Raw genomic sequence first — 23246 nt, forward strand, 5'->3', positions numbered from 1 at the left:
ATAGACGAGTGAGCACCTCCAGCCCTGCATCTGTTTGTTGAAAGATCTCAACTGATATTCCATCAATTCCTGGAGCCTTGTTTTTCGCCAGTGGCTTCAGAGAAGCTTGGACTTCTTCCTTCAGTATCATCGGTTCCTGATCATATGTCACCTCTTGAAATGGTTGAATATCGACTAATTCTTTTTGGTATAATGACTCTGTGTATTCCTTCCATCTTCTTTTGATGCTTCCTGCGTCATTTAATATTTTCCCCATGGAATCCTTCACTATTGCAGCTCAAGGCTTGAATTTTTTCTTCAGTTCTTTCAGCTTGAGAAACGCCGAGCGTGTTCTTCCCTTTTGGTTTTCCATCTCCACCTCTTTGCGCATGTCATTATAATACTTTACTTTGTCTTCTCAAGAGGCCCTTTGAAATCTTCTGTTCAGTTCTTTTACTTCATCAATTCTTTCTTTTGCTTTAGCTGCTCAATGCTCAAGAGCAAGTTTCAGAGTCTCCTCAGACATCCATCTTGGTCTTTTCTTTCTTTCCTGTCTTTTCAGTGACCTCTTGCTTTCTTCATGGATGATGTCCTTGATATCATTCCACAACTCGTCTGGTCTGCGGTCACTAGTGTTCAATGCATCAAATCTATTCTTCAGATGGTCTCTAAATTCAGGTGGGATATACTCAAGGTCATATTTAGGCTCTCGTGGACTTGCTCTGATTTTCTTCAGTTTCAACTTGAACTTGCATATGAGCAATTGGCCCCTGTTCCAACTGTTCCACAGTTGGCCCCTGGCCTTGTTCTGACTGATGATATTGAGCTTTTCCATTGTCTCTTTCCACAGATGTAGTCAATTTGATTTCTGTGTGTTCCATCTGGCAAGGTCCATGGGTATAGTCGCTGTTTATGTTGGTGAAAGAAGGTATTTGCAATGAAGAAGTCGTTGGTCTTGCAAAACTCTGTCATTCGATCTCCAGCATTGTTTCTATCATCAAGGCCATGTTTTCCAACTACTGATCCTTCTTCTTTGTTTCCAACTTTTGCATTCCAATCGCCAGTAATTATCAATGCATCTTGATTGCATGTTCGATCAATTTCAGACTGTAGCAGCTGATAAAAATCTTCTATTTCTTCATCTTTGGCCTTAGTGGTTGGTGCGTAAATTTGAATAATAGTCGTATTAACTGGTCTTCCTTGTAGGCGTATGGATATTGTCCTATCACTGACAGCGTTGTACTTCAGGATAGATCTTGAAACGTTCTTTTTTGACGATGAATGCAACACCATTCCTCTTCGAGTTGTCATTCCCAGCATAGTAGACTATATGATTGTCCGATTCAAAATGGCCAGTACCAGTCCATTTCAGCTCCGTAATGCCTAGGATATCGATGTTTATGTGTTCCATTTCATTTTTGACAATTTCCAATTTTCCTAGATTCATACTTCGTACATTCCAGGTTCCGATTATTAATGGATGTTTGCAGCTGTTTCTTCTCATTTTGAGTCATGCCACATCAGCAAATGAAGGTCCCGGAAGCTTTACTCCATCCACATCATTAAGGTCGACTCTACTCTGAGAAGGCAGCTCTTCCCCAGTCATCTTTTGAGTGCCTTCCAACCTGGGGGGCTCATCTTCCAGCACTGTATCAGACAATGTTCTGCTGCTATTCATAAGGTTTTCACTAGCTAATGCTTTTCAGAAGTAGACTGCCGGGTCCTTCTTCCTAGTCTGTGTTAGTCTGGAAGCTCAGCTGAAACCTGTCCTCCATGGGTGACCCTGCTGGTATCTGAGTACCGGTGGCATAGCTTCCAGCATCACAGCAACACACAAGCCCCCACAGTACGACAAACTAACAGACACTTGGGGGAGTCTGCTTTACTTTTGGGCAGTTGATTTAATCCCGTATAACTCCTTCCTAACAGAGTCTATCATGCACTGGGTTTTGGGTTTTTAACAGAGCCTAGGCCAGTGTTCGACCAAACAACCAGGCACCATAGCCTGGCCAAGCTGACATATAAAATGGACCATTGCGTTATTCTATTCAGATTGGAGGGTTATATTAGAACATTGCCCCTGACAAGCTGATCCACTGATCCCTCTAAGCTATAGAATGGGCTTATTCATTTCATATTAAAAAAAAAAAAAAAAATCCATCCATTTTAGGGTCTTGGAAATATATACTGAAATATTTACAAATGAAATGTTATGAGATTTTCATCAAACTTATGAAAGCCATGGAATGAGGGGGAGTGTAGATGAATCAAGATTTGCCTTGACCATTCCCTGTCCCTTCCTGCCTTCTTGTGCTGCTTTTGGGCAGGAGTGGTCCATTTGGTCTCGTATATTTGATTGAATTAAGAAGAATGTTCCTCGAGTGTGTTATTTTTTGTTTTATAGCCCTGTCCAATCTTTTTCTAAAAAGTGGGCTTTGAGAATGATTTCATATAAATTTTTGAATGAGAAATTAACTTGAGCTGTAAACTTTCACCTAAAGCACAATTAAAAAAAAAAAAAAAAGATTGACCTTGAGTTGATGATTGTAGAAGTTGGGTGAGGGGTTTTTTATGCCACTTGGTCTACTTTTGTATATATTTGAAAACTTCTATAATAAAATTATTATACCTTGTTTAATCTCCCTTCGGTTGCAAAATCAAGAAACCAAATATTACGATAATCCTGCACACACCATCTGATGCCCAATAAGCCTTAAAATCCCAAGTAAGTCGGTCCCCAGTACCTGCCCAATCTTAGAAGCATTTACCCAGATGGGAGGTATTGACAAAGAGGTTTGGTTAGTGAGAAACTGTGCTTACTTGATTCCTACCTCAATTTTTCAATCTGTGCTTATTTCAGAATAAAAGCGGTAATGGTTCCTGTTATGAGTTTCCTCAAGGCCAGTGGACTCCCAAATTTTCTTGAATGAGTTTATTTATTCTAAGCTCTAATTGAAACAATTGAAACAACATGGAAACCAGCTGGCTCTTGTCTTATATATTCTGTCAGAAGCAGAAACAGCCTCTGCCAGCATCCCAGTTCCTGCCGTCCTTAGCACTGAATTGAATTAATCAATAGACTAGATAACAACAACCACAAAAAAATCCAAATAAAAAATCTACCAGCAGAAACAATGGAAAATTACAAAATAAAATTTTAATTGTCTACAGTTGTTTGAATAAGGTGAAAGTGATTTACGGTATTTTTCTTTTGATTTCAGTGAGTTTGAGTTAGAATGGAAATTGACAGTACATCCTGGAATACTCTCAGAAACTATTTCTTTGCTGTAGTCTGCATTTGTTGAGCTGTTCCTTTTAGTTCATCGCATTACATCTAGTGTGATTGCCCAACTGACTTTTAATAAATAGAAAATCTGATGCCCCATTATTTGATTTTAGGTTCATACTATGCATGATGATACCATCAATGAGAATGGAGTAAGTTTTAATATTTTGAAAGTTCAATTTGTAATATATATATTAGATATATATTAAAGCCTACCTCAATGGTTTCCAACCTCTTTTAGGTTCTTTTTAATTATTTCTATCAATAGGGACTTCTGATGTTAAAAGCATTTTCTCCACTAGCAAATGACATGTACTTATTAAGAAGTCATCAATTCATTTCTCCCTTTTTTTTTTTTTAATCAATCAAAGACACATATGGTTCGTAATGGGCTTGAAGTAACAGGTATTACCATCCTGAGCTGAAATAATCCCAGCTAAAAGTAAAGAATTCAATCTGTTAGCTGTAGGAAGCTTTTTCTTCCAGCTAAATAAACCACTTGTGTTAGCTATTTTGCATATTGAAAATGGTCTATGATCAGGGGTGGATTAACCAGTAAGCAAGGTATGTATGGGCTTACTAGTGTTTGCTTACTAATCTGTAGTGCACAGTTTCACGTGGGTTTCACCACATCTCTGGCGTGGTGAAAAATAGCTGAAACTGTGACTGCACGTTAATAAATAAACACAAGTAAGCCAGTGTATATCTTACTTATTGGGTAATCCATCCCTGTCTGTGATCCACCTTTGCAAATGCTAGTTGGCGAAATAACTCTACTCATTCAGTTATATCATTTATGGTCCCTAAAAGAGAGCCTTGGTAGCAAAAAGTTAATGGATATTCTTGTAGATTATTTATTCCCTTTTAACTGATGGGGATTATTGCACATAGAAGTGCATGGACTAGTAAAATAATTTGGGGGGTTACTGTCTTTCCTTTCATTGTTTTCTTTCTGTGTTCTCTGGCTACAAAACCAGAAAGAGCTGTGGCTGGAAACAAGAGGCATCCCGAGCTGGCACTCGGACCCACGCTCTCCAGGGAGGACAAGTGGGTGCAGCAGGTGGTTGGTTGCAAGGCCCCACACCCCCTTGCCCACCCCAGCTCCTTCCTTTCAGTTCAATCCAGCTCACTGCACACTGAGTACTAGCCCCATAGAAGATACTCTGGGTGTCCACAAGATGTGCAACCCATGGTCCTGCTCTTGGAGAACATACAACCTAGTAGCTGAAAGAAGAAAAGCGACATGGGCAGAAGGGGAAATGAGAAGCACCCCAGGGATTCCAGACAGCTTGTCAGGGCTACACAGCTGTGGGAAGGGAGTCACTTCCAACCCTAGGGCCTGAGAGCAGCCTCACGGAGGAGCTGGATGCTGAGAGAAGAGGGGGCCTGCGGGTGGTTGAGTTGGGAACAAGGGCCTTCCAGACGGAGGTAGTGGTGCCAGTAGGACCCTGAGGCAGGACAGCCCAGAATGAGAACAGCAGCATCTGGCTGGAGGACGAGGTATCAGAATTTTTTCTGAGTGGAAGAGGGAACCAACTCAAACTCACTGCTGTCAAGCAGTGACCCTGTAGGACAGAGTAGAACTGCCCTGTAGGGTTCCCAAGGCTGTAATCTTCACGGGAACAGACTGCCACATCTGTCTCCCGAAGAGCGGCTGGTAGGTTCGAACTGCCTACCTTTTGGTTGGCAGCTGAGCGCCTTAACCACTGCACCACCAGGGCTCCATAGAAGAGGGAAGTAAGCCTTAAAAAATGAGTTCTCTATCAGTCAAGGTTCAGCAAGAGAACCAGAACCAATAGGAAACACACACACACAAAACCAAATCAGTTGCCATGAGTCAATTCCAACTCATGGAGACCCCATGTGTGTCAGAGTAGAGTATATAGGGTTTTCAATGGCTGATTTTCCAGAAGTAGATGGCCAGGCCCTTCTTCTGAAGCAGCTGAGCGCATTAACTGTTTGTACCACAAGGACTCCTATACATGTGTATGTACATACATATATGTATCTATAGGGATTTGTTACAGGGAATTGCCATTGTAGGAACCAATTAACTGTGTCTGAAAGGCTGTTGGAAACCCTCGTGGTGTAGTGGTTAAGTGCTATGGCTGCTAACCAAAGGTTTGGCAGTTCAAATCCACCAGGCGCTCCTTGGAAACTCTATGGGGCAGTTCTACTCTGTCCTATAGGGTTGCTATGAGTCGGAATCGACTCGACGGCACTGGGTTTGGCTTGGTTTTTTTGGTAAGGCTGTTATGTCCACATATGATGCTGAAGCTCGACGTCCACCAGAAAGGGAAGATGATGTAAAGCGAGAAAGATCAAGATCAGGCTAGAACCTACCCATGAGGCAGAAAGCCACAAAAATGAACTGATGGCCGTGTCAGTCCTTGCTGCCTCTGACCTTGGTATCAAGGGTATCCTGCTGAAGCTGGGCCCTTTGTCACAGCACTGAACACATACACCTGGCCTAGAAGTCAAGAATCTGGAGGAGGATTCAGGGGAAGGGAGAGATGTAAGCTAAAGAGTTTGGACTATATAAGGTAGGGCAAACGGTTAAGCACTCGACTACTAACCGAAAGGTTGGCAGTTCGAACACACCCAGAGCACCTCAGAACACAGACCTGGCAATCCACTTCCAAAAGGTCACAGCCTTCAAAACCCTGTGGAGCAGTTCTACTCTGTACACATGGGGTCACCATGAGTCTGAATTGACTCAGCAGCAACCAACAAGAGCAGCAGACAGTGAGTGGCCATTGGAATTTTTCTGCTGCAAGTGAAGCTTACCTTAAGGACCATAAGACTGTGAGAATGAGCAGGACAGAACGCAGGTGAGTGGTAAAAGGCTAGGACCTGGGAGTCTGAAGTGGAAAGGGAAGTGGCAGACCCATGACTGGAAATTTTACTGCTGTTTTTCGGAAGGGAGTGGGTCTACACACACAGCATTCTCTGCCCTTGACCTTGGTACACTGGTCCCATCCTTTTTTTTAGCCTGGAAAATTCCACCGCCTTGGGCCGAAGTCCCAAATGTGTGACCGTAGAAAGGTCCTGTGGATATTTGTCATGCTTTGTGACACCTGACAATAGAAATTGTAAATTCTGTGTTATTTTCCACATTAAGAGTTCTACCATCCCAGCTAGAAGCCAGTAGCTCACTTTCCTAGCTTGCATTCAACGTAGGGAGAAGCCAGTTTGGAAGAGAACAGGAAGGAGCAGATACACCGCATTTTCTTTATCCACTCACCAATCGTTAACATTTGCATCGTTTTCAGTTTTTGTCTATTTTGTACATTCTTCTACATGTCTTTTCTTTCTCTGGGAATGAAAGTGGTGGAACTGCTAGTGGATCATATGGTAGTTCTAATTAAGTTTTTAAGAAACTGCCACACAGCTTTCCAAAGTGTCTGTACTATTTTACATTCCCACCAGCAATACAAGAGGGCCCCAGTTTCTCCACATGTTTGCTAACACTCGGTAACATCAGTCTTTTCTATTATAGTAATTTTGATGGGGTTGTTTTGGTATCTCACTGGGTTTTCATTTACATTTCTCTAATGACTAAACCCTGGTGGCAATAGTGGTCAAGTGCTATAGCTGCTAACCAAAAGTTCGGCAGTTCAAATCCACCAGGCACTGCTTAGACACTCTGTGGGGCAGTTTACCCTGTCATATAGGGTCGCATGTCAGAATTGACTTAATAGCAAGGGGTTTGATTTTTTCTTTTTTAATGACTAATGAGCTAGAAACCCTGGTGGCAGTAGTGGTTAAGAGCTGCGGCTGCTGACTAAAAGGTGCTCCTTGGAAACTATGGGGCAGTTCTACTCTGTCCTATAGGGTTGCTATGAGACAAAATCAACTGGATGGCAAAAGATTAATGATTAATGAAGGAGCCCCAGTGGCACAGTGGTTAAAGCGCTCAGCTGCTAACCAAAATGTCGGTGGTTCGAACCCACCAGCCACTCTATAGGAGAAAGATGTGGCAGTCTGCTTCCGTAGAGATTTACAGTGCTGGAAACCCTATGGGCGGTTCTACTCTGACCTATAGGGTCACTATGAGTACGAAATCGACTTAATGTCAGTGGGTTTGGTTTGGGGTTTGGAATGACTAATGATGCTGAGCAAGTTTTTATGTGCTTATTAGACATTCGTATATCTTCTTTGGTGAAATATCTATTCAAATCTTTTACCCATTTTTTAAATTGGTTTTCTTGTCTTCTTGTTACTGAGTTGTAAGAATTCTTTATAAGTTCTGGATAAAAGTCCTTTATCAGGACTGCATATGATTTGCAAATATTTTCTCCCAGTTTGTGGCTTGTCTTTTTACTTTTTAAAATATTTAAAAAAATTTAAGGTGGTAAATTTATTTTTAAATATTTATTTAATATTTTAAAAATTTATATAGTCTACCGTCTTGGATTCATTGTTCAGCATACAGATTGAATAAATATGGTGAAAGGATACAACCCTGCCACACATCTTTTCCAGATTTAAACCGTGCAGTGTCCCTTTCTTGTGTTCAAATGGCTGCCTCTTGATCTACGTACAGTATCCACATGAATACAATTAAGTGTTCTGAAAGTTCATTCTTCATGATGTTATTCATAATTAGTTATGATCCACACAGTTGAATGCCTTTGCATAGTCAATAAGAGACAGGTAAACATCCTTCTGGGATTCTCTGCTTTTGACCAAGATCCACCTGACATCAGCAGTGATATCCCTTGTTGCATATTCTCTTCTGAATCCAGTTTGAACCTCTGGTATTTAGGTCAGCGGAATGTTCTCAAGGTTCATACATGTTGTAGCAAGTATCAGAACTTCATTTATCTTTATGGATAAGTAATATTCCATTGTATTATATACTGCATTTTATCAATTCATCTGTTGATGGACATTTCTCTCAGCAAATCTTGCATTTCTTTTGTTAAATTTGTTTCCAATAGTATTTTATTATTTTTGATGCTATGGGGAATGAAATTATTTTAATTTCATTTTTGAATTGTCCATTACTAGTGTACGGTGTACAGAGAGTATATTAAACGACACAGGGAGCATCAAAAGAACATGGAAGAAATACACAGAGTCATTATACCAGAAAGAATTAGTCGATATTCAACCATTTCAAGAGGTGACGTATGATCAGGAACCGATGGTACTGAAGGAAGAAGTCCAAGCTTCTCTGAAGGCATTGGCCAAAAACAAGGCTCCAGGAATTGAGATGTTTCAACAAACAGATGCAGGGCTGGAGGTGCTCACTCGTCTATGCCAAGAAATATGGAAGACAGCTTCCTGGCCAACTGACTGGAAGAGATCCATATTTATGCCTAGTCCCAAGAAAGGTGATCCAACTCAATGTGGAAATTATAGAACAATATCATTAATATCACATGCAATCAAAATTTTTCTGAAGATCATTCAAACACGGCTGCAGCAGTATATCGACAGGGAACTGCCAGAAATTCAGGTCGGTTTCAGAAGAGGACGTGAAAGCAGAGAATACCAGAAGGATGTTTTACTGTGTTTTATTGACTATGCAAAGGCATTCGACTGTGGGGATCATAACAAACTATGGATAACATTGCAAGGAATGGGAATTCCAGAACACTTAATTGTGCACATGAGGAACTTTTACACAGATCAAGAGGCAGTTGTTTGGACAGAACAAGGGGCTACTGATTGGTTTAAAGTCAGGAAAGGTGTGCGTCAGGGTTGTATTCTTTCACCATACCTGTTTAATCTGTATGCTGAACAAATAATACGAGAAGCTGGACTATATGAAGAAGAACGGGGCATCAGGATTGGATGAAGACTTATTAACAACCTGCGTTATGCCGATGATACAACCTTGCTTGCTGAAAGTGAAGAGGACTTGAAGCACTTACTAATGAAGATCAAAGACCACAGCCTTCAGTATGGACTGCACCTCAACATAAAGAAAACAAAAATCCTCACAACTGGACCAATGAGCAACATCATGATAAACGGCGAAAAGATTGAAGTTGTCAAGGATTTCACTTTCCTTGGATCCACAATCAACAGCCATGGAAGCAGCAGTCAAGAAATCAAAAGACGCATTGCATTGGGCAAATCTGCTGCAAAGGACCTCTTCAAAGTGTTGAAGAACAAAGATGTCACCCTGAAGACTAAGGTGCGCCTGACCCAAGCCATGGTATTTTCGATCGTATCATGTGCATGTGAAAGCTGGACAATGAATAAGGAAGACCGGAGAAGAGTTGACGCCTTTGAACTGTGGTGCTGGCGAAGAATATTGAACATACCATGGACTGCCAAAAGAACCAACAAATCTGTCTTGGAAGAAGTACGGCCAGAATGCTCCTAAGAGGCAAGGGTGGCGAGACTGCGTCTTACATACTTTGGACACATTGTCAGGAGGGATCAGTCCCTGGAGAAGGACATCGTGCTTGGCAGAGTACAGGGTCAGCAGAAAAGAGCAAGACCCTCAACGAGGTGGATTGACACAGTGGCTGCAAGAATGAGCTCAAGCATAACAACGATTGTAAGGATGGTTCAGGACCAGGCAGTGTTTCGTTCCGGGCATAGCGTTCATAGGGTGGCTACGAGTTGGAACCGACTTGAGGGCACCTAACAACGACAACAGTGTATAGAGAAATACAATTGAGTTTTGTATATTGATCTTATTTCCAGTGGCCTTACTGGATTTTTTTTTTTTTTTTTTATTCCACTAGTCTTTTGTGGGGGAAGCACTTTAGGAACTTCTACATACAGGATAAAGCCGTCTGTGAAGAAAGACTTAAATTTTTTTCCTCCTTTGTCATGTATTGAATTATATCCCCCCAAAACATGTGTCAACTTGGTTAGGCCATGATTCTCAGTATTGTGTGATTGTCCACCATTTTGTCATCTGATGGGATTTTCCTATGTGTTGTGGATCCTACCTCTATGATGTTAATGAGGCAGGATCACAGGCAATTATGTTAATGAGGCAGGACTCAGTCTACAAGATTAGGTTGTGTCTTAAGTCAATCTCTTTTGAGATATAAAAGAGAGAAGCCGTCCGCTTGTGATATTTCTGTTATAGCAGGACTAAATAACTAAGACATCATTGAACTGGCTAGAACTTCAGTGTAATGTTGAGTAGAAGTGACTAGAACAGACATTTTTGCCTTTTTTAAGTGCTAGGTTTTTTGTATGTGCCCTTTATCAGGTAAGGAACTTCCCTTCTAGTCTTAGTTTTTTTTGAAAATTTTCATAATTTTTTTGTAATGGATATTGGACCTGATTAAATGCTTTTTCTGCATCTCTTGAGTCAACTGTGTGGTTTTTGTCTTCTATTAATATGGTGTGTTATATTAATATGGTTGGTTATAGTAACATGATGTATTACAGTAATTGATTCGACTGTTAAACCAACCTTGAATTCCTAGGCAGTTGGTCATGGCGTATTATCCTTTTTATACATTAATGGGTTCAGTTTGCTAATATTTTGTTAAGGAGTTTTGCATCTACATTTATGAGGGATATTTGTCTGTAGTTTTATTTTCTTCGATACCTTTTTCTGGCTTTGGAATCAGGAAAATACTGGCCATGTGGAATGGACAATATCTGCTTGACTTGGTTTTATAGACATGTACAGGTGGACTTTGAATTATAATTTATATATTTAGTTCAAATGTTTCCTTTTCATTTTTAAAGTGGAAACCAGATTTTGTCTGCCAGTTTGACCAGTAAAATATAATCAGTGTTTCATCTGGGGACTTTTCCTCTATTCACACTGTCTGTCTACTAAAGACATGAACAGAGACGGATGGCGTGACAAGACCTAAGTGGCCTCAAAGTCAAGCTGTCCCACTGACCACAGACAGGAGAGGAGGAAGTTGCCACCTTCTGGTTCTCTTCAGCAGGCTAGAGGGGTTGAAAAATCTTTCCCGAGTAGTCATCTTAACTTCTTATCGTAGCCCCTTGAGATTTGGGGAAGAAATGTGATCATGACATGCAGATATAAGCTGGATCTACTGGTCAAAATGTTTCCAAATACAGAGCCACATCAACTGTCAGAAGTATCTGTGTGTCCACATGGTGTTTGCCAAAAAGCAGGAAACTGATGGTCTGGCAGTGTTTCTGTTAACATATGACCCTTGTTATGACCATGATTGATTTGGGTTATTCTTGGTCTATGAAATGGAAAGAAAACGGCAGTGTTTCACTTGATGGTGCCTTTTGATTAAAGAGACATCCAAACTCAACAAGGAAAAATTGCTACTCTCCAAACCTCACTTTACTTTCCTCTTCTAAAAACAAACCAAGTCACCTTAGCTTGAGACACACTGCTACTTATTCATCAGAAATCAGTTCATACATCACGTCCTTTAGGATAAACAGCTACTACCTGACAAGTCCTACCATGTGCAGTACACGTGCTGTCTTGTTCATCTCTGCAACAATACTCGGAGGTAGGTGCTACCACCTCCATCTTACAGATGAAGAAACTGGGGCTCAGAGAGGTTAAGAAACATGCCAGCATCACCCTCCTAATAAACGGTAGAGTCTCATTCAAGCACAAAGCCCATGCTGTCCTTCTACAAACAGCCTCTGCTCAGACTGCGGTCCTCCTTGGTGCCCCAGAATCTAGTACTTGTACAGCCTCCTCAGAGATCCTTTCCTATCTCCTATCCTCTTCACTTGGCTTGATCCCGAGCTCCTGGGATGAGTGGTTGGGCACAGGGAAAAGAGGGGACTGTGTTGTTCTTCCTTTGCATTCTCAGCACTTTGTACTGTGGCTGACATGTAGGTTTTCAGTGAATGTCGATACAGATGACTGAATGAGAACAATTACACTTCTTGGAAAATGAGGAAAGCTTGGATTTGGAGTTAGAAGGAAACGAAGAGTTTATTTAATCCAAACTCTTCTTAGTACTGCCAGTCAGAGGGATTGAGGCTCAAAGAAAACAGGTATGATCTTCCTAGTGGTATAGCAATAGACAACTAGAGCACAGTTGTTTTGGTTCATGACTTTTGATAAACCCATAGGCCTGTTTCAGAAGTTTCAAAACATGATGCCACTCTTCAGCTTGTAATTTATATAAAATAATAAAAAATGTAATAAAAAATACCCAAGGGACAAGGGATTGGACTTCCAAATAATTTATAAATAACACTATAGGAAAGAAATTTCAACCACAGTGACTTCATACCCCCTCCCCCCCCAAAAAAACCCATTGCTGTCAAGCTGATTCTGACTCATGGCAACCCCACGTGTTACAGAGTAGAACTGCTCTATGGGGTCTTCTTGGCTGTCATCTTTATGGAAGCAGATTGCCAGGACTTTTTTCATGGTGCTGCTGGGGGTAGGGGAGAGTTGAACTGCCAGCCCTTAGGTTAGTAATTGTGTACGAACTGTTTGCACCAACTAGGGGCCATGCACTGACTTCATAACTGTTTAAAAAACACTATGAATTACTTCTTTTGAAAAATCATCCCTCTATAAGATTGGAAACTCTGGTGGCATAGTGGTTAAGAGCTACGGCTGCTAACCAAAAGGTCAGCAGTTCAAATCCACCAAATGCTCCTTGGAAACTGTGGGGCAGTTCTACTCTGTCCAGTAGGGTCGCTATGAGTTGGAATCAGCTCGACAGTAATGGGTTTATAAGATTGTTATCAGGAGGCACGAGTCCCTGGAGAAGGACATCATGCTTGGTAGAGGGTCAGTGAAAAAGAGGAAGACCCTCAACAAAATGGATTGACACAGTGGCTACAATGATGGGCTCAAGCATAATAATGACTGTGAGGATGGCGCAGGACCAGGCAGTGTGTCGTTCTGTTTTGCATAGGGTCGCTATGAGTAGGAACCAAATCGACGGTACCTAGCAGCAACCACAACCACATAAGATTGGAATAAAATCTTAGACCCCTTTCAGCCACAAAATCAACCAACCAAATGAAACACCTGGGTCAGTGGCTCTGTGCCACAGACGTCATCCAAGGTATGCAGCCCTGTTACTTTCTGCACAGGCTGACAGAGGTGTTGTCTTATACATTTCACAGCTGTGAGGTCACTTGTAGAAAAGCTGTAGATTATTGATCAGGAATGACAATAATCCCTTCCTCCCCTGAACCCCTCCCGCTGGCTGTTCTTTCCAGACAGACCGGATCTGCCAATTGTGCTGACACCAACGCCTCCCTGGAGCTCAGCCGTCTGTCCAGCTTGACCATGGACCTTGGCACTTCCTTCTCCTCTGCCCAGCTCCCCGCCCCTACACCTTCCTCAGAACCACATTCTCTGGAATTCATTATTTAGTATCAGAAAGGTGATCTGTGACCATGATATTTTCCATTCTTTCACCTTTGGTCACTTAACGACTACCATGTCACAATTTATCTTTCGAAAAACTTTGCCAAATCATCTCCTTGCCCAAATGCCTTAACAGGTCCTCACTGGTCTCCCACAACAGATTAACCTGTTTGGGCTTCATCTTTAGATCCTTTCCTTGGTTTTCCTTCTGTATATTTATCCTCAAAATTATCTCACAATGTTACCACTTCTCTATTTTTGTTGTTTTTTTCTTTCACAGTTCTATGTGCTAACCTGTGCCTGATATTAACTTCTTTGATAGTTTCATCTTTGCACAGAAACCTCTTTCTCCTAACTCTTCTCTTTTTTCCCACCTCAAATAATTTCTTTGAAGAGGGTGACATATCTTGAAGGAAATGGAGGAAATAGCATTTATTTATTCATTCTAGAGCCCTGGAAAAAAAAACCCTCCAAATTCTGAAGTGCTTGTAAAATGTGTTTCATATGTCTCTTTTTTTTTTTAATTGAAAAATCCGTGTACAGAAATCACATTTATTAGGATGACATGTTTAGGGTCAGGAAAATTATTGGCACTTGGTCGACATTTGTGAATTTGTACAGTGTTTTTTTCCTAGTTTACTAGACACACTGAAATCACCCCAGAGGCACTTTAATATTTTAAGAACTATTTTTATTGCCATCTTACGTAATTTTTTCTCTAATTGAACTATGCTAACTCCCCAAATGCTAAATATTTGGTAATACAGAAATGTTTCAGGTTTACTTTGGCTTTCTTTTATTTCTTGGAAGTAATAATACTTATTACTCCAATTTGTTGAGCATCTACTCCAAGCCAACCACTCTGCCTAGGTCCCTGCTGGCCAATATGGTAGCCGCTGGCCACACATGGTTATTGAGCACTTGACATGTAGCCAGTCTGAGTTCAGAGGTACTGTAAGTACAAAGTGCATATCAGATTTCAAAAACATACTATAAAAAAAAAAGAATGTAAATGATTTCAATAATTTTTTTATATTGAGTACATGTTGAAATTCTGGTATGTTGGATATCTTGGGTTAAGTAAAATTATTCAAAATAAAACAGATGAAGCTTGTTTCTTATGCTTTTAAATGCTGCTTCTAGAAAATTAAAAATTGCTCAGGTGGCTCACATTTGTGGCTCGCATTATATTTGTTAGACAGTGCTAGCATTTCATACACTTAGGAAGAAACGGAAGAATGAGTGAGGAATGAGGACAGCTACAGGAAGCAATCAAACACATTCAGTGTTTGATGGAAACTTATCACAATTCAAAAGGAGCCCCAGTGGTACAGTGGTTAAGCACTTGGCTGCTAACCAAAAGGTCAGCGGTTCAAACCCACCAGCCACTCTGAGGGAGAAAGATGTGGCAGACTGCTTTGGTAAAGATTACAGCCTAGGAAGCCCTATGGGGCAGTTCTATAGGGTCGCTACAAGTCAAAATCAACTTGACGGCAGCGAGCTGTCACAGTTCTATCCAGTTTTCTCATTTTGTAGTTGAGAACACTGAGTCTCAGAAAATTTTGCCTGCCTTGTGTACTACCCAGTGAATAAAATACAGAAAAGCAAGGTGGTGAATCAGTGCCAGTATTTCCTGTTATCATCAGTGGTAAAACCCTTGGTGAGGTTACCAGATGTATCTAGATATAAACACCCAGGATTCTACAGGATCATCTAACCTGCTACCTGTGTATTCAGCCATTATGGTTTCAGTAAATTCACTCTTTGCAACTGACCAGAGCCATCCAGAATGGACACCCTGGGCACAGCTGTGGTCTCACAGTCTCATGTAAGAGACCAGGCTGGGCTGGGCAGAGGGGTCCAGGACAGACACAGTGGGCCAGGCACAGTGGATCATTGTGACATCATCAGTGATGATCTGAGATGATTTCCCACTGCCAGCCCTCCAGCCCCAGTTCTCACTGTGAACCCGTTCCTCTACCATGAGTGTGGAGCAGCTAAAATCGACAGACCCACATGTACCTTGAGGCGACAGACTGGCTTTGGTGAATATCCCCATTTTCCTATTTAGAAGGTGGCCCACTTCACTTTTACTGGCTCTTCTGTATGAAGGGGACAACGGGGGCCAATTTCCTAGAGACGTTCTCTGAAGTTTATGCCTTCGTCCCTGAGTAACAGTTCCTCCTGGAACAGTTTGGTATGTGGGGGAAAGAGTCCCAGGCAGTTAGTCATTCCATCTGCTTCACCAATAACCCTCAACAGCGGGGGAAGAGGTCTTCAGCTTCTTCCCTCACTCCCACCCGGGAGTGTGGCGTGAACTCAGGAACACCCTTTAAAAAATTACAATTCCGAATTGATAAGACCTAACTGCCATGTTTTAGTCAAACCTAAATATGTTGTTATCGGTCAGTCCCATTTAATCTTACATATTTATGAATAGGCAAGCTCAAACCCACTAGACACATTTATGTAAATGCTCAGCGTAATCAAGTCCAGGGCAAGTTAGGTGTGGGAGGGTGGTGGTGCCTGTATGTTCCCGACTAGTGCCTTTGAACTGTCACTACGTGTACTTTGTTACCCTGCAAGTTTAATTTTAGCTAGATGACTTACCAGAAAAAGGCTAGTGATCTGTCTTTTCAGATTAATTTTGCTCCTTGCTAAAAGACAGATTTTAAAGTACACATTCCTTAGTTTTATATGTTTCTTTAAACAAAACGACGGCTGTTTTACCAGTGAATGGTATTTATCATAGCATGAATTTCTAAGTATTGGTGGTAGTAATTATTTTCAAATAATTGGGTTATATACCTTGAAAAATTGCACCATCTACAAACATTCCATATTAATTTGTCTATGTAGCTGTAGGAGTGCAGTGAATATATGCATGGGTATAAATAGTGGACTTCAGCTAGATGTTTCCATCTTATTATTATTGTACTGATTGTCACAATAGAAAATAATCTTTAGAAACTGTGTACTTAGAAAAAAAACTCAAAGATGTAACTTAAATACTTGAAACCTCATGACAACCAAGTAACATGACTGATAGTGGATTTTTTTTTGTAATCAAATATTGTAACTTATACTATATCTCAGGATTCGCTTCCATTTTAACAATAATCTGGACAATTTTAACAAATACATTTCTCTCTCTCAATAATGACAACTGAGTTATAACTCTCCACTTCGCCTTCAGTACTGTAGTTGGAAGAACAGTAACAGGTCCGGTTACTACCACGTTTTCATCTGACCATTTGGTATAACGTGCATCTCCCAAGGAGGGCAGGCATTCCACTACAATCACAAACAATACAGGTGCGGTCTTAAGATGGACAAACAGCCATCAGTTAGGTATCTTCTTTCTTTTAATGTATTTATTCAATTAACTTTTTCTGTATAGCTGACGTATGTCAGGCCCTTGCTTTGACACTGAACACTCAAAGGCGTGCATCTGGATGTCTGGCCTGGAGGAACACAGGCGCTGGCAGGGGAGGGGGTCACACAGGCAAATCATAGCCATAGGATGTCACAAGTAATCAAAGTATATACAAAGTATCATAGGAGGACAGAAGAATAACCATACCCAACTGCTAGAATCCAGGGAGGCCATCAGGAGATAGTCCCAGAGAAGATGGTCTTTGAGTTGAATCCTGAGGTTTGGGTAGGAAATACAACATGGTGGTCAAGAGAACAGACTCTGTAGCCAGACTGGGTTTAAATCCCAGCTCTGCCTCTTACCAGCTGTGAAAGCTTGGGCATGCTTTTTAACCTCTGTGCTTCAGTTTCCTCGTCTGTAGAACGGGCATAATCAACAGACATGGTTCATAGGGTTGAAGTGAGGATTATGTGAGTTGTATGTGCCATGAGCTTAGAACAGTGCCTGGTAATGGAAAGCCCTCAAATCCCCCCCCAAAAAAACCAAAACAAAACATACCCATTGGGCACAGTAGAACTGCCCCATGGGGATTCTAAGGTTGTAATCTTTACGGAAGCAGACTGCCACATCTTTCTTCTATGGAGCTGCTGGTGGGTTTGAACCATCGGCCCTTTGGTTAGCAGCAGAGTGCTTTAGCCACAGCACCACCCTGGCTCCTGAAAAGCCTTCAGTCAGTGTTAATTAGTATGCCAGGGACAGCAGAATGAGAAAAAGCAAGGAGACATGAACGAGAACAGCGGGGTTGCCTTGTTAAAACTGAAACATGAGGTGCCTTTGTGTGGAGGGTGGTGGGAAACGGAAGGTGAGTAGACAGGTTATGGGGAGAGAACCTTACAAGGTTCACCACACCAAAGAGGCTCATGTTTATGGTGCCCTGGGATAATTTTAAGGAACACATTCAGATTTAGATTTTAGAAAGGTAGCTCTGGAGCATCAGGGAAAGGCCAGTAGATATGATAAAGTCTTGGCTGAGGGAGGAAGGGTAGAATGCAGATTCAAAAGATACTTGTTGTTAGGTTCCATCGAGTTGGTTCTGACTCATAGCGACCCTATGCACAACAGAACGAAACAGTGCCCGGTCCTGCGCCATCCTTACAATCGTTGTTATGCTTGAGCTCATTGTTGCAGCCACTGTGTCAATCTACCTCATTGAGGGTCTTGCTCTTTTCCGCTGACCCTGTACTCTGCCAAGCATGATGTCCTTCTCCGGGGACTGATCCTTCCTGACAACATGTCCAAAGTATGTAAGACGCAGTCTCGCCACTCTTGCCTCTGAGGAGCATTCTGGCCTCACTTCTTCCAAGACAGATCTGTTCGTTCTTTTGGCAGTCCATGGTATGTTCAATATTCTTCGCCAGCACCACAATTCAAAGGCGTCAACTCTTCTTCCGTCTTCCTTATTCATTGTCCGGCTTTCACATGCGTATTATGCGATTGAAAATACCATGGCTTGGGTCAGGAGCCCCTTAGTCTTCAGGGTGACATCTTTGTTCTTCAACACTTTGAAGAGGTCCTTTGCAGCAGATTTGCCCAATGCAATGCATCTTTTGATTTCTTGACTGCTGCTTCCATGGCTGTTGATTGTGGATCCAAGGAAAATGAAATCCTTGACAACTTCAATCTTTTCGCCGTTTATCATGATGTTGCTCATTGGTCCAGTTGTGAGGATTTTTGTTTTCTTTATATTAAGGTGCAGTCCATACTGAAGGCTGTGGTCTTTGATCTTCATTGGTAAGTGCTTTAAGTCCTCTTCACTTTCAGCAAGCAAGGTTGTATCATCTGCATAACTCAGGTTGTTAATGAGTCTTCCTGCAATCCTGATGCCCCGTTCTTCTTCATATAGTCCCCCAAGTGTCTGTCAGTTTGTTGTACTGTGGGGGCTTGTGTGTTGCTGTGATGCTGGAAGCTATGCCACCAGTATTCAGATACCAGCAGGGTCACCCATGGAGGACAGGTTTCAGCTGAGCTTCCAGACTAAGACAGACTAGGAAGAAGGACCCGGCAGTCTACTTCTGAAAAGCATTAGCCAGTGAAAACCTTATGAAAAAAGATACTTAAGAGGTAAAATTGATGAGACTTGTAGCTTAGGTTAAAGAGGATGAGGTAGAAGGAGTTGTGGATTTCTAGTTTGGATGATCTAGTGAAGAAACGGGTTTTAGGACAATGTTTTGAATTTGTTGATCTTGATGGGTCCGGGAAATGCCCAGAATTTGTATTTAGGTCTGCCACTTGGGAGCTGGAAATGAAGATTCAGAACTCCTTGGGATAGAGATAGTAGTTGGCACCGTGGGAATGTGAATAAGATCATGACACAGGTGGTACACAGGAAAGACATTCAAGGATGGTTCTCCTGGAGAGCCCAACATTTGAGAGCCAAAGAGCCAAGTCAGCAAAAGAGACTGGTCTCAGAGGAAGGGGGAGATGTAGAAGAAAGTGGTGTCACGGACAATGATGGAGAAGAAATTCAAAGAGGAAAAGTTCAAATGCAGGAGAGGTCAAGGAGAGTGAGAACTAAGAACTGTCCCTGGGAGTTGGCAATTAGGAAAAAGAGCTTAAGAAAAGCCATGAGCCATTACTTCAATGAAGTATAAGACAGTAGAGTGAGACGTACAGTGAATAATCTTCATTAAGTACCTAAATGTTAGTCAATATTTCAGGTCAAAGGGATGTGGTCTAGCTTTATTCTTGCTTCGTGAGACAGAGCTAGTCTGTCCTTATAGATCCGTTTCCCCAAAAGCCTAGCAAGAAGCTTGGCCCTTGTGTGTACGCACACACTCAATTTTGGTGGAAAGAATGAAGCAATGGTCCTTGGTGGCCAGGAAGTTGCCTTGGTAGGACCTTAGAGCTCCATTATATGCCTACCTTCAGGAAGTGTCAGAGCTCCATTATATGCCTACCTTCAGGAAGTGTCAGAGCTCCATTATATGCCTACCTTCAGGAAGTGTCAGAGCTCCATTATATGCCTGCCTTCAGGAAGTGTCAGGAGGCCCTCAGGAGTTGCCAGAGAACTTCTGTTGCTTCTATGAGAACTTCAAAGCTGTGGCGCTTTAGGTTGATCTGGAAGATTACTGCCTGTGTTGGAAAGAGGAGGGCCTTGGTGACGATAGCAGGTCTACTCAGGTCAGTTCTGTTCTGAAACCATATAAACTGTTGGCTCAGCCTTAGACGTGATTTTCTGACTTAGGTTTGCATTATTACCTGATTTCTTATTTCTTTCCTTCCTTTCTTCCTCTACAATCAGATAGTAAATTTATTAAGGGCAGGGAAAACACCAAATAAGTCTTTCCTAAGCTTTGTAGCACATACTTGTCCGCTTGATCCCAAGCTCAGAATCCTGGTACTTCTCAGCTTCACCAGACAGAGCCAAGGGTAGGTAGGCCAAGCCTGGACTATGCCCCCTACTTGATGTTAATCCTAGCTAAAATGTTCTATAGTTACTTTCCCAAACTTACACTTTGAAGAATGAATTAAAGGGCATTAAGTATTGGGCAAACCTGCTGCAAAAGACCTCTTTAAAGTGTTGAAAAGCAAAGATGTCACCTTGAAGACTAAGGTGCACCTGACCCAAGCGATGGTATTTTCAATCACATCATATGCATGTGAAAGCTGGAGGATGAATAAGGAAGAGAGAAGAATTGACACCTCTGAATTGTGGTGTTGGCAAAGAATATTGAATATACCATGGACGGCCAAAAGAACGAACAAATCTGTCTTGGAAGAAGTACAACCAGAATGCTCCTTAGAAGCAAGGTTGGCGAGACTGCGTCCTACATACTTTGGACATGTTGTCAGGAGGGATCAGTCCCTGAAGAAGGACATCATGCCTGGCAGAGTAGAGGGTCAGCAGAAAAGAGGAAGACCCTCAGTGAGGTGGATTGACACAGTGGCTGAAGCAGTGGGCTCAAGCATAATGATTGTGAGCATGGCGCAGGACTGGGCAGTGTTTTGTTCTGTGGTACACAGGGTCGCTATGAGTTGGAACTGACTCGACGGCACCTAACAACAACAACAAGCATAGCTGATGCTGATTCTGTGACATCTGATTCCTATGGTATGTGTCCATGTAGCCTTCAGTCCTCTTCCCTGGGAACCCTAGTCTAGGACCTATCTACTGGTCATCCATCCTGGGGACAATTAAGTCCGGAAACCAGACATTATGGGCATTATTAAACTAAAGGGCATTATGGCTCCAACATAGCTAGACCAACGCCTATCTGGGTGGGGAAAATGATGTAGTCCAGATATTGCAAAAAAGGCGGGAAAAGAGAAAATGTGGGGTTGGAAGTGTTTTCACTATTTTCTTCCTTTTTTTTTTTTTTGTACCGATGGAGAAGAGCCTGGGTGGCAGTGGGTTTGGTAACCCAAAGTTCAGCAGAACCCACCAAATGGCTCTGCAGGAGAAAAGAACAGGTGATCTGCTCCTGTAAAGATTACAGCCTTGGAAACTCAATGGGGCAGTTCTACTCTGTTCTATAGGGTCGGTGTGAGTCAGAATCAACCCCACTGCAGTGGGTTTGGATTTGCTTAGCCAATGCTAAAAGCATATCATTTCTTCATAAGCTGAATGGTAGAGATTTTGTTTGTCTAAGACTAGTACAGAGGAGCCCTGATAGCACAGTGGTTAAGAGCTCAGCTGCTAATTAAAAGGTCAGCAGTTCAAATCCACCAGCTGCTCTGCAGGAGAAAAGGCTTGGCAGTTTGCTTCTGTAATCATTTACAGCCTTGGAAACCCTACAGGGTGGGGGTTCTACTCTGTTTTATAAGGTTGCTATGAGTCAGAATTGACTCTATGGCAATGGGTTTGGTTTTATTATTTTAAGGAGCCCTGGTGGTGTAATGGTTAAGCACTCGGCTGCTAACCAAAAGGTAAGTGGTTGGAACCCACCAGACACTCCCAGGAGAAAGATGTGGTAGTCTGCTTTACAGCCTTGGAAACCCTATGGGGCCGTTCTACTCTGTCCTACCGGGTCGCTATGAGTTGGACTGGACTAGACCCCAGTTGGTTTGGTTTTATTCTAGGGAGCCCTGGTGGTGCAGTGGTTAAGCTCTGAGCTGCTAACTGAGAGGTCAGTGGTTGGAACCCACCGTGCTCTCTGGGAAAGGTGCTGTCAGCTTCCGTAAAGGCTGCAGCCTTGGAAACTCTATGGGGCGGTTCTACTCTGTCCCATAGGGTCCTAGGAGTCAGAATGGACTGGACGGCAGTGGGTTTGTTTTGGGGAGCGAGTCCGGAATCGGCGCCTCAGCCACTCTGTGGCCGCCGGCCGGCCGGTTCCGGCCGCCGCGCCGAGTCTGCGTTGACACCAACCGTAGACACCGGGGGCCCCGCGGAAGAAGCCGCGCGGAGGGGCGTCCGGCCCGCACGCGGCCCGCGCCGGGGCAGGTGGCGGGCGGCCGCCGGGGACCCCGCGTCCGGAGCCCGCGTGGGCCGCCGGGCCTGCGCCTCCCCGCGGCCGGGCTGCCTGCTCGGGCCCCGGCGGCCGCACTGCGCATGAGCGGGAGCCCGGCGAGCCCGTGCGAGGAGCCGCCGCCGCCGCCGCCGCCGTCCATTCGCTGCGGAGCCGGAGGAGGAGGGGAGCGGCCTGGAGGACACCAACATGGTGAGGGCCGAGCCGCCGCCGCCGCCGCCGCCGCTTCGGCCCGCGGCCTCCGCCCGCCTGCCGCCGCCGCCTGCCGCCGTCGCCGCCGCACTGCGCCCCCCGCCCGGCGCGCCGCTACGCGAGGGCCGGGGAGGCGGAGCGGCCGGGCCTAGTCGGCACCGCCGGGCCGGTGGGGGGCGCCGGGCGGGGAGGGGGCAGCGGCCCTGGCGGCCCATTGTGTCCGCCGGGACGGCCCGGGCCCGGGGCCCGGGGAGGTCGGACTTGGCCGGCCCGGGAGCTCGGACTTGGCCGGTGCCCTCGCCCCTCGCCCCTCGCCCCGGCCCGACGCTCTTCCAGTGTGCCGGCAGTTGTGCTGGGGGCGGCTGTCGCCCCTTCCTTCCCTCTCCATCACCTCGCCGTGCGCCCCTCGCCTGTGGGAAGTGGGAGTTTGAGCGGCCGGTCGCTGGGGTTACATCCACCCTCTGCCGAGAACTGGGGAGCTGCGGAGCTTGGGGAAGGGGGGCAGGGGGCTCGGCGGGACTAGGGAAGTGCAACCTGTTCTTGTTCCCAAAAGCAGGGGAAAATGTACTTAGGACCAAAAGGCCACATATTTGCTGGGAGTCTGAGGAGTAAGTGCTTCATAATAGCAGTTAAAGGCCATTTGTGATTTTTTTTTTTTTCCAAACAGTTTGTCAAGTT

General features: G+C 43.5%; 1 protein-coding gene across 5 annotated transcripts in view; it reads left to right on the forward strand.

Annotated features, from left to right (window-relative positions):
- The window catches only part of LOC126074848 (DCN1-like protein 1), a 132916-nt gene that overhangs the window by 75007 nt on the left and 34663 nt on the right, over positions 1-23246 (forward strand). Inside the window, exon 1 of one of the 5 annotated variants that reach the window (XM_049881680.1) lies at positions 22462-22568. The exons of 3 other annotated variants lie outside the window; for them this stretch is intronic. In XM_049881680.1, the coding sequence (XP_049737637.1) occupies positions 22566-22568 (3 nt within the window). In that variant the 5' untranslated portion in view covers positions 22462-22565. Of the gene's footprint in view, positions 1-22461; positions 22569-22725; positions 23177-23246 lie in introns of those variants that run through there. One more of the 5 variants, XM_049881687.1, reaches the window with a different exon arrangement.

Source organism: Elephas maximus, chromosome 1 (genome assembly GCF_024166365.1).
Source record: "Elephas maximus indicus isolate mEleMax1 chromosome 1, mEleMax1 primary haplotype, whole genome shotgun sequence".
NCBI lineage: Eukaryota > Metazoa > Chordata > Mammalia > Proboscidea > Elephantidae > Elephas > Elephas maximus.